General features: G+C 41.7%; 1 protein-coding gene across 2 annotated transcripts in view; it reads left to right on the forward strand.

Annotated features, from left to right (window-relative positions):
• Window positions 1-14,517, forward strand: part of LOC122557702 (doublecortin domain-containing protein 1-like) — a 554,199-nt gene that overhangs the window by 511,491 nt on the left and 28,191 nt on the right. The window contains exons 34-36 of one of the 2 annotated variants that reach the window (XR_015760126.1): window positions 1,405-1,466; window positions 1,582-1,683; window positions 2,096-2,137. Coding sequence is in view for 1 of the 2 variants with exons in the window: in XM_087996361.1 (XP_087852487.1) it covers window positions 1,582-1,683; window positions 2,096-2,232; window positions 3,903-4,079 (416 nt within the window). In the remaining variant the exon portion in view is untranslated. Of the gene's footprint in view, window positions 1-1,404; window positions 1,467-1,581; window positions 1,684-2,095; window positions 2,233-3,902; window positions 4,080-14,517 lie in introns of those variants that run through there. The other variant, XM_087996361.1, reaches the window with a different exon arrangement.

Raw genomic sequence — 14,517 nt, forward strand, 5'->3', positions numbered from 1 at the left:
TGAAGAGTTTTCAATCTAAGCAGCATTTGATATGCACACGAGAGGTGATTGATCTTCTCTGGGTTAAAATTCTGGAATTCATTCTTGAGTAGCATTGTGGATCAAACCACAGCAGGTAGACTGCAGAGGTTTAAGAGGGCAGCTCACCACCACCTTCTCAAAGGCAATTAGGGACTGATAATAAATGCTGTGCCAGCCAAAGAGGCCCACATCTCATGAGTGAATGAAAAAGTCATGAAGCAGTTGCACAATTGTGATGAGGTTTCTTAAACATCCAGATCTCTGGAGAACAACCCACAGAGCCTTGCAACTACTGAATCAAATGCTTAAGGCAAGTTGATAAATACAGTAAAGAATTTCTGTTGTCGATCTCAACATTTTTCTGAATTTGCCATGTCAGAAGTTCCTCTGGAAAGCTCCTCAGCTACATTGTATCTATGGCAAGATTCTCTCAGCTTCAGGAAGGAAGCTATTCAGGAGAATGCAATTCAGAATCTTCTCTGATTTGGAAAATAGAAATACATTGACAGTTTCCACAGCATGATTTAACTCCCTTCACGAGAATAGTCACAACTATCACAGTGTTGAAATCAAATGGGAATCGTTTTTCCTTCCAAACCTGCAGGGTCAGTGCATGGAGTCTTAATGTGGGCAAAGGACCACCTGCTTTGAAGACTTCAATTGGAATGTCATCAGGGCTACAGGTTTTGTCATTTTCCATCCATGTGAATGCTTATTGCAATTCATCAATGAAGGACTGAGCACAGAATTTGACTTCCTCATGACTTGTGCAGCAGCCGAGAACTGATGTGATTCTCCAGTGCTACTAAGCAATGATACATGAATGGAAAGTAAAATTTGTTGGACTGAATTCTGTAACCTTTGGGAACTGAGAGCAAATTTACCTTAAATTAGTTATGTGGTGGAGATAGAGAGCCACTAGTGAACTCATATTGAAATATTTACTCAGAAAGCTAGGAGTCTGTGGATCCCCATTAAGAACTCTGCCTCTATATGACTAAGCTCTCAAACATACACTATCATACATCATCTCACACACACACATGTCAATTCACAATCTACAACAGACTGACGCATGCTTATATACACATCATAGTAAGACAGTCAGTCATAGCTCTGTCACGTTCACACATATACTCACTCTAACATAACACTTTCATTTTTTCAAGCATTCACTTTTAATCTGTCTCACAGGCATGCACTTTATTCGCACATATTTACTCTCACATTCTATTACATTCACAATGTACTTTCCTCAACTTCCACAATGAAAGTAGACACATAGTTTTGCATTTTGCCCATTTTGCATCAACACTAACAATCTGAGAAATATACCCTTCAGGGCAGAAGAGGGGATTCACATCAACTTCTCTATTATTTCAGCCAGGTCCTCCGGAGATCTGCTAACGTCAAAACCTCGTTCGAATCAGCAGTTTCTCTGCCAAGTAAGCATTAATCTAAGACACCTCCAGTGTATGAGTAATTTATAAATGCCTCGGTCAATATAACCTGGAAAGCTGTAATCTGTAGAATAGTAACCATGGCTGTCTTCTAATTTAGAATCAAACAGAAGACTGAAACTGCAACGGAAACAGTGGCTGCAAAAGCAGAAGGTTCTGCTTGATCTTGATAAAATGAAACATAAAATGCGTCATATTCAAGGTAATGAAACAGAGGAAGCTGTACACACTGAGAGTCAGTCCTGTTGCATAATTCGTCATCTGCATCCCTTTCATTGATACGTTGCTTGGGCTGGCGATTTGATGACCTAACCTTTACTTTTCAGATGTGAAATGGATGTTTAAGCATCACTGTGAAGTGCTCATTAATTGAACATTATTATTCAAACCAGTGTCTACAGTTTGCATCTAAAATAGGTTTTAGGCCATTTGCATACAGTGGGCCATTATGCCTTATTGAAAAAACAGACTACCTTGATCCAAACCAATGTCCTGACACTTTCCTATTCTAGTTTTTTCTTCATTTGAAACTGGGGTGATTACATTACCTAAGTTACATTACCTGAGAAAGAATCAGAGAGTGAAGTTTCACCTCAATCGCTTAATTTTTACAGGGAGGCGAGTGGGAGCAATGGGACCAGCTAGCATGGTGCCCACCAAGAGTTCAATTCAGCCAGTAGCCGTAGCAGGAGGGTGGACAGAACCTTCACCAGAGGAGGTGAAACTCCTGGAAGATGTACAAAGTATGGAGGTAATTGTTTCTCGCTATGGTCAAATGAAGGATTTTTCTAAAAGCTTAGTTTGACTCAGTTGATAGTGCTCTTACCTCTGAACTAGAGCATTGTAGGTTCAAGCATTTCCACGACCTAAGCAAGTGACCTAGAATGACACTCCAAAGGAAACCCTTGTTATCAGAAGTGTACTATTCTTGACATAAGTTATTAAAGTCAACCTTTAATTTTTAAAAGTTTTTAATTTGATTCAATGAATCTGATGGACAGTGGCAATTGGTGTCCTGAGGAAAATGGTTCTCTCAGCAAACATCATAAAGAAAATAAGCTGGTCATTTGAGGTGTTGCTGTTTGTGGAATTTTACTATGCATTTGGCTATGTTACAATAATGGCACTCCAAATTGTGTGAACTATTTGGAATTATTTCTCAGGAATCTTTCAAGCCAGTTATACAAAGTCAAATCTTCTTTCTCTTCACCATCGTATTAAGTGCACTTTTGAGAGGTTATAAAAGCTTCTTAAATACACCTAAAGTTCTGATGGTTACAAAAGAGCAATTAGGTTCAGCCAAAAACCTTCTCACTGTCAGTATGATGTGCAACTTTACTTATTTTTGATGACTGGTGACTGAGCAGTTGAGAACATTGACCATTAAGTTTCAAAAATGAGGTTTCAAATGTAATCCATACACTGATGGAATGATAGCCTTCTCTCTCTAAAATGTCGGTGAAGATTCTAAATTAATTGGGTCTGAAGAGCAAGGAAGTGCAGATCATTTAGGACTACTCTGAGTGATTTGGCAGGTTCAAAGAGGAAGGCTGTCAAGAGAAAGGGAAATGGAAATGGAAAATGTCACATTGTTGTAATACTAACTGCTTTTCAAGTATGAAATTGAACCAAATATTGAGGCAGTGGTGAGGCAATTTTAAATTTTGGCTCCATTCTCCTTAATCTTAAGTGTTTGATGCCAACACTGGAATGTGGGTAGCAAAGTATTAAATTTCCTGCCATCCTGATAACATTTGCTCTCATTGGGGCCAAGCTCATAAGTGTGATGAAGTTAAACAAATTATTTATTTCTGGTATCTGTCTAGCAGTGTCTTTACTTTTAAATATAGAAGTAAGTTGAGGAACTACTAGTGATCATGCAATGCTTAAACATCCCAGTCATTAAGCCTTTTCCACCATTCAATTGATGTCATGGCTGATCTGCTTGCGTTTTAAATTCCATATTTCCATCTTTTCCCAAAACCTTTGGTTGCTTTGCTGAACACGAATCTACTTCTGCCTTAAAATATTAAATGACTCTGCTTCTACTGACTACGTTGGCAGAGAGTTCCAAAGCTGCACAATCCTCTGAGGGGAAAAAAAATTTGCCAAATTGCTGACCTAAAACGTTCAAATGGCAATCGGTTTGAGATTTTAATGTAGTCAATGACCCTTTTATTTTCAATGAAGTACTTTCCACATCATATGATATGTTCTGATCCCATCATAGATGTTATACAGTTTGTCTTTTTTTTGTCAGGATACCATAGAGAGGGGGAGAATCTAGCCAATCTGTCTCAAAAGTTCTTGTTTTGGATTTTTCATTGGGATGTTGCCTGCTTCATTCTCAGCTGTTGCACACATGCACATTTTAAATGGTGTTGACTCTCCCATTTACTGATTGATATCTGTATCGCTTAGATGCATCTATCAGAAGTCCATGCTATGCTAAAGAAAGAATACCCCTCATTTCACAGCAAGTTGGTCTCCAGTCAAAGGCCTCTCTACAGTCAACCAGATGTCAAGAGAGTTCTGGCATACCTGAACGGTGATTTCCCAGATCAAGGCACCTATGTCTTTGGCAAAACTATTCAAGAGGTAAGTAGTTAGTGAAAGACCCTCTTTACTTCCCGTTGGTGACTGTCTACTCAACTATTGCTGTTACTGACCAAGTAGTACAAACTACAGCACAAATGTAAATTCACTTTCCCTTCCAAGTGCCACCATAAGTATATTCTGTCCCTATTACAAGAAACTGGAGTGAAAATTAGCAGGTGATGGTGCTGATTGGATCAGAGCACATGCCAGATGTAACATTTTTAGATTAGCTTATTTAAACAACTGTTACATAGAGTCATAGAGATATACAGCATGGAAACAGACCCTTCAGTCCAACTCATTCATGCCGACCAGATATCCTAACCTAATCTAGTCCCATTTGCCAGTACTTAGCTCATAACTCTCTAAACCCTTCCTATTCATATACCCATCCAGATGCATTTTAAATGTTGTAATTGTACCAGTCTCCACCACTTCCTCTGGCAGCTCATTCCACACACACACCATTCTCTGTGTGAAAATATTGCCCCTTAGGTCCCTTTTATATCTTTCCCCTCTCACCCTAAACCAATGTCCTTTAGCTCTGGACTCCCACACCCCAGGGAAAAGATGTTGTCTATTTACTCTATCCATGCCCCTCATGATTTTATAAACCTCTATAAGGTCACCCCTCAGCCTCCGACGCTTCAGAGAAAACAGCTCCAGCCTGTTCAGTCTCTCCCTGTAGCTCAAATCCTCCAACCCTGGCAACATCCTTGTAAATCTTTTCTGAACCCTTTCAAGTTTCACAACATCCTTCCAATAGGAAGAAGACTAGTATTGCACACAATATTCCAAAGTGGACTAACCAACATCTTGTACAGCCACAACATGACCTCCCAACTCCTGTGCTCAAATGCTCTGACCAGTAAAGGAAAGCATATCAAATGCTTTTTTCACTATCCTATCTACCTGTGACTCTATTTTCAATGAACTATGAACCTGCATTCCAAAGTCTCTTTGTTCAGTAACACTCCCCAAGACCTTACTGTTAAGTGTATAAGTCCTGCTCTGATTTGCTTTCCCAAAATGCTGCATCTCGCATTTATCTGAATTAAACTCCATCTGGCAATCCTCAGCCCATCTGATCAAGATCCTGTTGTAATCTGAGGTAACCTTCTTCGCTGTCCACTACACTTCCAATTTTGGTGTCATTTGCAAACGTACTAACTCTACCCCTTATCCTCACATCCAAATCATTTATATAAATGCCAAAAAGCAGTGGACCCAGCACTGTGGCACACCACTGGTCACAGGCCTCCAGTCTGAAAAGCAATCCTCCACCACTGTCCTCTGTCTTCGATGTTCGAGCCAGTTCTATATCCAAATGGCTAGTTCTCCCTGTATTGCGTGAGATCTACCCTTGCTAAACAGTCTTCCATGAGGAACCTTGTTGAATGCCTTACTGAAGTCCATATAGACTACATCTACTGCTCTGTCCTTATCAATCCTCTTTGTTACTTCTTCAAAAAACTCAATCAAGTTTGAGAGACATGATTTCCCATGCACAAAACCATGTTGACTGTCACCATCTACTTTCCCACATTCTATATCTTCCATGATCTTCTCCACAGTAAACACTGATGCAAAATACTCGTTTAGTATCTCCCAAATCTCCTGTGTCTCCACAGATGGACTGCCTTGCTTGTCTATTCTCTCCCTAGTTACCCTTTTGTCCTTAATGTATTTATAAAATCCTTTGGTTTCTCTTTAACCCTATTTGCCAAAACTATCTCATGTCCCCTTTTTGCTGTCCTGATTTCCCTCTTAAGTATACTCCTACTGCCTTTATACTCTTCCAAGGATTCATTCGATCTATCCTGTCTGTACCCGACATATGCTTCCTTCGTTTTCTAAACCAAACACTCAATTTCTCTAGTCATCCAGCATTCCCCACACCTACCAGTCTTTCCTTTCACCCTAACAGGAGTGTACTGTCACTGGATTCTCGTTATCTCATTTCTGAAGGCTTCCCATTTTCCGGCCGTCCCTTTATCTGTGAACATCTGCCCCCAATCAGTTTTTGAAAGTTCTTGCCTAACACCATCAAAGGTAGACTTCCTCCAATTTAGAACTTCAACTTTGAGATCTGGTCTATCCTTTTCCATCATTATTTTAAAACTAATAGAAGTATGGTCACTGGCCCCAAAGTGTTCCCCCATTGACACCTCAATCACCTTCCCTGCCTTAGTTCCCAAGAGTTGGTCAAGTTTTGCACCTGCTCTAGTAGGTACATCCACATACAGAATCAGAATTTTTTTCTTGTATACACTTAACAAATTCCTCTCCATCTAAACCCTTAACACTATGGCAGTCCCAGTCTATGTTTGGAAAGTTAAAATCCCCTACTATAACCACCCTATGATTCTTACAGATAACTGAGATCTTCTTACAAATTTGTTTCTCAATTTCCTGCTGACTATTAGGGGGTCTATAATACAATCCCAATAAGGTGATCATCTCTTTCTTATTTCTCAGTTCAACCCAAATAACTTCCCTGGACGTATTTCCAGAAATGTCCTCCCATATTACAGCTGTAATGCTCTCCCTTATCAAAAACACCACTCTCCCTCCTCTCTTGCCTCCCCTTTGTATCATTCCTCTAGCATTTGTATTCTGGAACATTAAGGTGCTAGTCCTGTCCATCCCTAAGCCACGTTTCTTTAATTGCTATGACATCCCAGTCCCATGTTCCTTACCATGCCCTGAGTTCATCTTGTAGAGAGTCTTCCTCCAGGTGTCAGCTGGTCCCCCCTGCGTTTTTCCTCTCATGTTGATCCAACCAGTACCATTCCACTGACACTATCATCCGCCTGGCTGAGCTGGTCCTCACCATCAACAACTTCTTTTTCCAAATCTCCAACTTCCTCCAAACCAAAGGGTTAGCCATGGGCACCCAAATGGGCCCCAGCTATATCTGTCCCTTCGTCGGGTATGTGGAACAGTCCATATTCCACAGATATACCGGCATCATTCCCCACCTTTTCCTCCGCTACATCGACGACTGTATCAGTGCTACCTCATGCTCACACAAGGAGGTTGAACAGTTCATCAACTTTACAAACACCTTCCATCCAACGTCAAATTCACCTGGACCATCTCAGACGCCTCCCTTCCCTTCCTAGACCTCTCCATCTCCATCTCCGGCGACCAACTAAACACGGGCATTTACTACAAACCCACCGACTCCCACAGCTACCTGGAATACACCTCCTCCCACCCTACCTCCTGTAAACACTTAATCCCTTCTTCCCAATTCCTCCACCGCATCTGCTCCCGCATCTGCTCCCACCGCATCTGTTCCCAGGAGGACCAGTTCTACCATAGAACATCCCAGATGGCCTCCTTTATTAAAGACTGCAATTTCCCCCCACATGTGGTCGACGATGCCCTCCAGCGCATCTCCTCCACTTCCCGCACCACCGCCTTCAAACCCCACCCCTCCAATCGCAACAAGGATAGAAACCCCCACTCCCGCAGTCCTCACCTTCTACCCCACCAATCTCCAGATACATTGCATCATCCTCTGCCACCTACAAACAGACCCGACCACTAGAGATATATTTCCCTCCCCACCCTCATCTGTGTTTCAGAGACCATTCCCTCTACTATTCCCTTGTCAGATCCACGCCCCCACTAGTCCATCCCCCACTCCTGGCACCTTCCTCTGCCACCGCAAAACCTGCGCCCACACCCTCTCTCACCAAGGCCCCAAAGTATCCTTCCACATCGGACAGAAATTTACTTGTGCTTCCACACGCATCATCTACTGTATCTGTTGCACCCAATGTGGTTTCCTCTATATCAGGGAAACAGGACGCCAACATGCGTTTCATTTCAGAGAACATCTCTGGGACACCCACACCAACCAACCCTTCCGCCCTGTGGCTGAACACTTCAACTCCCCCTCCCACTCCACCAAGGTCATGCAGGTCCTGGGCCTCATCTATCACCAAACCTTAACCACCCTGTAGACTGGAGGTAGACTGCCTCATCTTCCGCCTTGGGACCCTGCAACCACACAGGATTAATATGCATTTCACTAATTTTCTCATTCCCCTCCCCTCCTGCCTTATCCCAATCCCAAGCCTCCAACTTGGCACCGCCCTCTTGAACGGCTCCACCTGTCTACCTTCTTTCCCATCTATCCGCTCCATCCTCCCCTCTGACTTATGACTTCCACCTGCACCCTCATCTACTTAGCACATTCCCAGCTATCTTCCCCACAGCCCCACCCTCCTCCTATTTATCTTTCAGCCCCCGGCCCATAAGCCATTCCTGATGACAGGCTAATGCCCGAAACATTGATTCTCCTGCTCCTTGGATGCTGCCTGACCTGCTGTGCTTTTCCAGTACCACACTCTTGACCATGAGTTCATCTGTTTTCACTGTTAGGCCTTTTGTATTGAAGTAAATGCAGTTTAATTTATCAGTCCTACCTTGTTCAGTGCTTTGTCACTGTCTGCCCTGACTGTTTGACTCACTTCTTTTCTCAGTTGTACCAGTCTCAGATTGATCACTTTCCTCACTATTTCCCTGGGTCCCAGCCCCCCACCTTACTATTTTAAATCATCCCCAAAAGCTCTTGCAAATAACCATTCCAGTATATTCATGGCCTTTCAATTCAGGTACAATTGACCCTTCTTGTACAGGTCACTTTTACTCTAGAAGAGACTCCACTGATCCAAAAATGTGAACCCTTCTCCCCTGCACCAGCTCCTCAGCCACACATTCATCTACTCTACCCTCCTATTCCTACACTCACTAGCTTGTAGCACTGGGAGTAATCCAGATGTTCCCACCCTAGACGACTTAGCTTTTAAAGTCTTGCCTAACTTTCTATATTCTCCCTTCAGAATCTCATCCTTTTCCCTTCCTGTGTCTATAGTTCCAATGTGTACAATGACCTCCTGTTGGCCCCTCTCCCCTTTGAGAACATTCTGCACTCCCTCTGAGATACCTTTGATTCTGGCACCAAGGAGGCAACACACCATTCTGACATTTCGCTGCTGGCTGCAGAAACGTCTGTCTGTGCCTCAGACTCGAGAGTCCCTTATCACAATTGATCAGTTAGAACCCGATGTACCCCTCATTATATTTGAGCCATCTTAATACCAGAAACTTGGCTGTTTGTGCTACATTCCCCTATGAGTCCATCACCCCCTACATTTTCCAAAACAGCATACTTGTTTGAAATATGGATAGCCAGAGAAGACTCTTGCTGTACCTGCCTACCCCTCCTATCTTTCCTGGAGTTAACCCATCTGCCTGACTGTATCTGTGATACTTTTCCTCTCCTATAACTGCCATCCATTACACCCCTAGCTCTTGTAAATTCCTTATTGCCTCTAACTGCTGCTCTAATTGATCCGTGTGATCTGATAGGATTTGCAACCAAAGACACTTCCTGCAGACATTGTCATACATAACATAGAAACTGTCCCTAAACTCCCACATCTGACAGGAAGAGCATATCACCCGACTGAAGGCCATCTTTGCTACTTCATAATCTCTAGACCTAGAAAATAGCACCGTCTTTTTGCTCTAAAAAACAGTGCTCCAGACTAACTTAGTACTTATGGTTTTTATTTTTAAAATTTAATCAAGAGACACATCTCAATAAACATATAATCAAGGAAGAACCCACTCTACTCATTACTGTAGACATACAGCAAGGTTACGCTTTAAAACTATGCACTTATTTGTTCCTGTGCTGTGAGCTCCCTCACACATCTTCCTCCACGGTCAGCCGTGAATTTCACTGATAATGTTTCCTAGACGCACTCCAATGTCCAGAAATACGTGAGCTCAAACAACAAGGGCAGTAACTATGCAGATTCCCTGTTGTGTCAGTTAGTAATATAGCTTTCTTTTTCTCTCTCTCCATCACTGACCATGTGTTCACTGCCTTTTGTCTATCTTCCTCCTTTTTAAAGTGCTACTGTTTTGATTTTTTTTCCCAAAGTTCCAAAACAATGCAACAGCATATAAAACAGTAATTGGCACTCATGGAATTTGAGGAAATCACCTCTGACACCTAAAATACCTCAAAAAAGAAGCAGCTCTTACAGCCACATTGTTTTCCCGTTATCCATCTTGGATTACCCAGAGTCTTTGGATAATAATTAAGATGGCAGTACATTTGCCTTTGTTCATGACTTTGGTATTTACAGACTGGAGAATTCTAAACCACTCCTGGCGGGTCTCCTGCATTATGCCCTCTGTCAACTTGAAGTCATCCAAACATTTGCTGCCCATGTTTTAATACACGTGTTAGCCCTGTGCTCATCAGTTAACTTGTGTTGTTTCCTGATCAAGCACTGTATTGACTTTAGAATTCTTAACCTTGTTTTCCTATCTCTGTAATCTATGCCATTTGTCAAGGTATCTGTTCCCATCTAACTCAGGCCTTTGCATATCCCTGATTTTAATTGCTCCACCATTAGTGGCTATATCATTGGTTGCTCTAAGTTCTGGAAATCCTTTCCTAAACCTCTCCACCTCTTCACTTTTATTTAAGATACTCTTCAAAGCCCACCTCTTTGACTAAGTCTTTTATCACTTGATCTAATGTTCCCTTCTGGGGTGTGGTGTCATTCTTTGTTTGCAAAATGCTTCTTTGAAGTACCTCGGGACATTTTATTACATTAAAAGCATTACAATTTCTCTTCCAAATTCTGCTTCCTGCTAACTCCTTCTGTACAGGCAAACACCCAGCTATTGAAGTATAGAAGTCTTAACAACTGCTGAATTTGAGTACAAATTTCAATTCATTCACTTCAGAAAGAGATGCTTTAAGCAAGTAACATGCCTATATCAATCTTACAGACCGATCCTTTATATTTTATCCTAACCTACTTTTAATCTTCATATGTATCTTTAGCTTCGAACCACTTTTACTGGAGTGAATACAGCAGTAATTTTGTAATGAACCTATCTTTAACTTGGAGATGCCGGTGTTGGACTGGGGTGTACAAAGTTAAAAATCACACAACACCAGGTCATAGTCCAACAGGTTTAATTGGAAGCACACTAGCTTTCGGAGCGACGCTCCTTCATTATCGCCTGATGAAGGAGCAGTACTCCGAAAGCTAGTGTGCTTCCAATTAAACCTGTTGGACTATAACCTGGTGTTGTGTGATTTTTATCTTTAACTTGTTTAAGACTAAAGCTTTGCTGTTTGTTTTTGTTTTAAATTGAAACTAAAGTCGAAAACTACAAGCGGGTATACATGGGCAATGCAAGTTTGCAATTCACTGATTACTCAGAGCACCTAATGTGATCATGATGCATGTAACGCTACAAAGGAGTTGTAAAGTTGTCTGATGTTTTTGCCATGGGAGCCTTCAACATTTTGTAGCGTATTAACTGATAATTGATAAATGGTATAGCTGAGTTATCTTTTATTTCTGTGCCTTTAAGGTATACTGACTTTTGCCACATCTGTTTGCAGTTCTGGTGGGCACTTTCTTTTATGCAGTTGCACCTTGTTCAATGCAGCCCTGTGACTAATATCCCACACATAAAAATAATAATATAGTTTTATACAGTGGTGTAAATGTAATAAAATGCCCCAAGCTACTTCAAAGAAGCATTTTAAATAAACAAAGAACAAAGAAAATTTACAGCCTACGAACAGGCCCTTCAGCCTTCCAAGCCTCAGCTGATCCAAATCTACTGTCTAAACCTGTCACCCAATTCCTAAGCATCCGAATCCCTCTGCTTCCCACCTACTCATGCATCTATCCAGATGCATCTTAAATGAATCTACCATGCCTGCCTCTGCTACTTCTGCTGGCAACACATTCCAGACATCTACCGCCCTCTCTGTATATCCATGTATATCCCCCTTAAACTTTTCACCTCTCACCTTGAAAGCGTGACCTCTCGTTATTGAATCCTTCACCCTAGGAAAAAGCTTATCTCTATCTTCCCTACCAATAACCTTCATGAATCAGGGCCCCTTCAATCTCCTTTTTTCTAATGAAAACAAACCTAACCTACTCAACCTCTCTTCATATCTAGCAACTTCCATACACGGCAACATCCTCATAAACCTTCTCTGCACCCTCTCCAAAGCGTCCACCTCCTTTTGGTAATGTGGCTACCAGAATTGTACACAGTACTGTAAATGCAGCCGAACCAACGTCGTGTACAATTTTAACATGATCTGCCAGCTCTTATGCTCAATACCCCGTCCGATTAGGTCAGGTGAAAAAAGACTGAATCAAAGAGGTGGGTTTAGAAGAGTGCATTAAAGGGGAAAAAGCAAAGAGGTGGAGATTAGATTAGATTACAGCATGGAAACAGGCCCTTCGGCCCAACAAGTCCACACCGACCCATGCCCCTACATTTACCCCTTACCTAACACTACGGGCAATTTAGCACGGCCAATTCACCTGACCTGCACATCGTTTGGACTGTGGGAGGAAATCGGAGCACCCGGAGGAAACCCACGCAGACACAGGGAGAACGTGCAAACTCCACACAGTCAGTCGCCTGAGGCGGGAATTGAACCCGGGTCTCAGGCGCTGTGAGGCAGCAGTGCTAACCACTGTGCCACCGTGCCACCCACTAACAGTTCTGTTTACAGAACTTACAGCAATCAAAGATATAACCACCAATGGTGGAGCAATTAAATGGTGGTTACACAAAAGGCCTGAATTAGATGGGAAATGATTCCTTGACAAACAGCATAGAGTACAGAGATGGGGAAAGGATGAAGTCATGGAGGAATTTCAAAACAAGATTAAGAATTTGAGAGTCAGTACAGCACTTGATCAGGAACCAACACAGGTTAACGTCCGAGCATGGGGAAATTTCTTGACCCTCACTAGTTCTACAGTTATGTTACTGAAGATTGTTTAAACAATTTCATCACAATAGAGTTGACTTCTAAAAACGTTTCGCCTTGCACTCTCCCTGACTGGGAATTTTCTCTCTGAGGGTGACCCTCAGAGTTCTTCTTGGGGGATTCTATTCAAAATGATGCTCACACCCCGTCCTATCCAGATCAAAACTTGAAATAGCTGCTAATCCAACTCTGATGAAACATGATTCTAAATTAAAGGTAGCCTAGGCCTGGCCATTTGCCCATCCATAGTCTTTTTGTTGAGAGAATTAACTTCCTTAACTGTCCCAGCAATTAGCTTGAATGGCTCTCATTGTCAAGTTTTGACGAGCTATCAAAAACTATTCATGTCTTCAAGGTAACCATTTATAATGAGGTCCTGTTTGCTTCTGGAATTGTTCATAAACTTTCAAAACGTCCCTTGTAATTTCTTCCTGAGGTAAGTACAGATTATTCCCAATACAATCTGAATCCACAAGGACATGACTTCCAGAAGGCATCTTGTAAGATTATTTGTCAGTTTTAAAGTCAGATTGGCTTTCTTTGCAAAATATAACTATACAGACCCAAACCTCTGACAGGACGCACACTGAAACTGCATTTTACATGTGAAAATCTTGCTGAGATGTTCTTTTTCAAGCGCTTTACACATCAAAATATTGTAAGTCAACCTAGCTGTATGATGCATGGACATTCATGGAAACCCAGTACAGGAATATATGTCTCTATATCTGTTCTTTCAACCTTGAAATCCCTTATTCCAACCTGACACCAATTGTTAAATTTACCTTCACTTGCCATTATTTTTGTTATTATAGCTCCAGGCCTTTACCTTAAGCTCTGCCATTTCCTCCTTTCATCTCCGTGCCTCGGTGTCTGTTCCTTCTTTCTTAAGATGCTCCTTAAAATCTAATGTTTCATTATGTGGCTCAGTGCAAACATTGTTTGAATACATTCCTGTGAACATTTTAATTTGTTCAAAACACCATGTCAAAGTAAATTGTTGTCATTGTAGGGATTGCTGGCACATCCATATTTGCAGTGGTCTGGATCTTTTGCCACAGGTTTAAAGAGAACTCAAATAAATTAAAAATCACACAACACCAGGTTATAGTCCAACAGGTTTATTTGGAAGCACTAGCTTTCTGAGTGCTGCTCCTTCGTCAGGTGGTTGTGCAATCTGACGATCAGGTACAACCACCTGATGAAGGAGCAGCACTCTGAAAGCTAGTGCTTCCAAATAAACCTGTTGGACTATAACCTGGTGTTGTGTGATTTTTAACTTTGTACACCCCAATCCAACACCGGCATCTCCAAATCAAATAAATTATGCAAATTCTGCTTCCTTTAATATCTTGTATATGCCTGTCCAAATTCAAGAAGAGTTTTTAAGACAAAATGAGGCATTCTCTATGAAGGCAAAGGAATTTCATCTGGTGTTGCAGTAGTTTAAATCTTTTACATCGGGCTGTATTATTACTGGAGAGATGTTGTGGTGCTGTGATGACATCCTGCCTCTAAACCAATGTTCAAATCTGAGTCCACGATCTATTGGCCAAGGAGGGAACCTTCATTATGCAATGAAAC

This window comes from Chiloscyllium plagiosum, unplaced genomic scaffold, assembly GCF_037043375.1.
Source record: "Chiloscyllium plagiosum isolate Xiang-an unplaced genomic scaffold, Cpla_swu_hap1 HiC_scaffold_18, whole genome shotgun sequence".
In the NCBI taxonomy this organism is placed as follows: Eukaryota; Metazoa; Chordata; class Chondrichthyes; order Orectolobiformes; family Hemiscylliidae; genus Chiloscyllium; species Chiloscyllium plagiosum.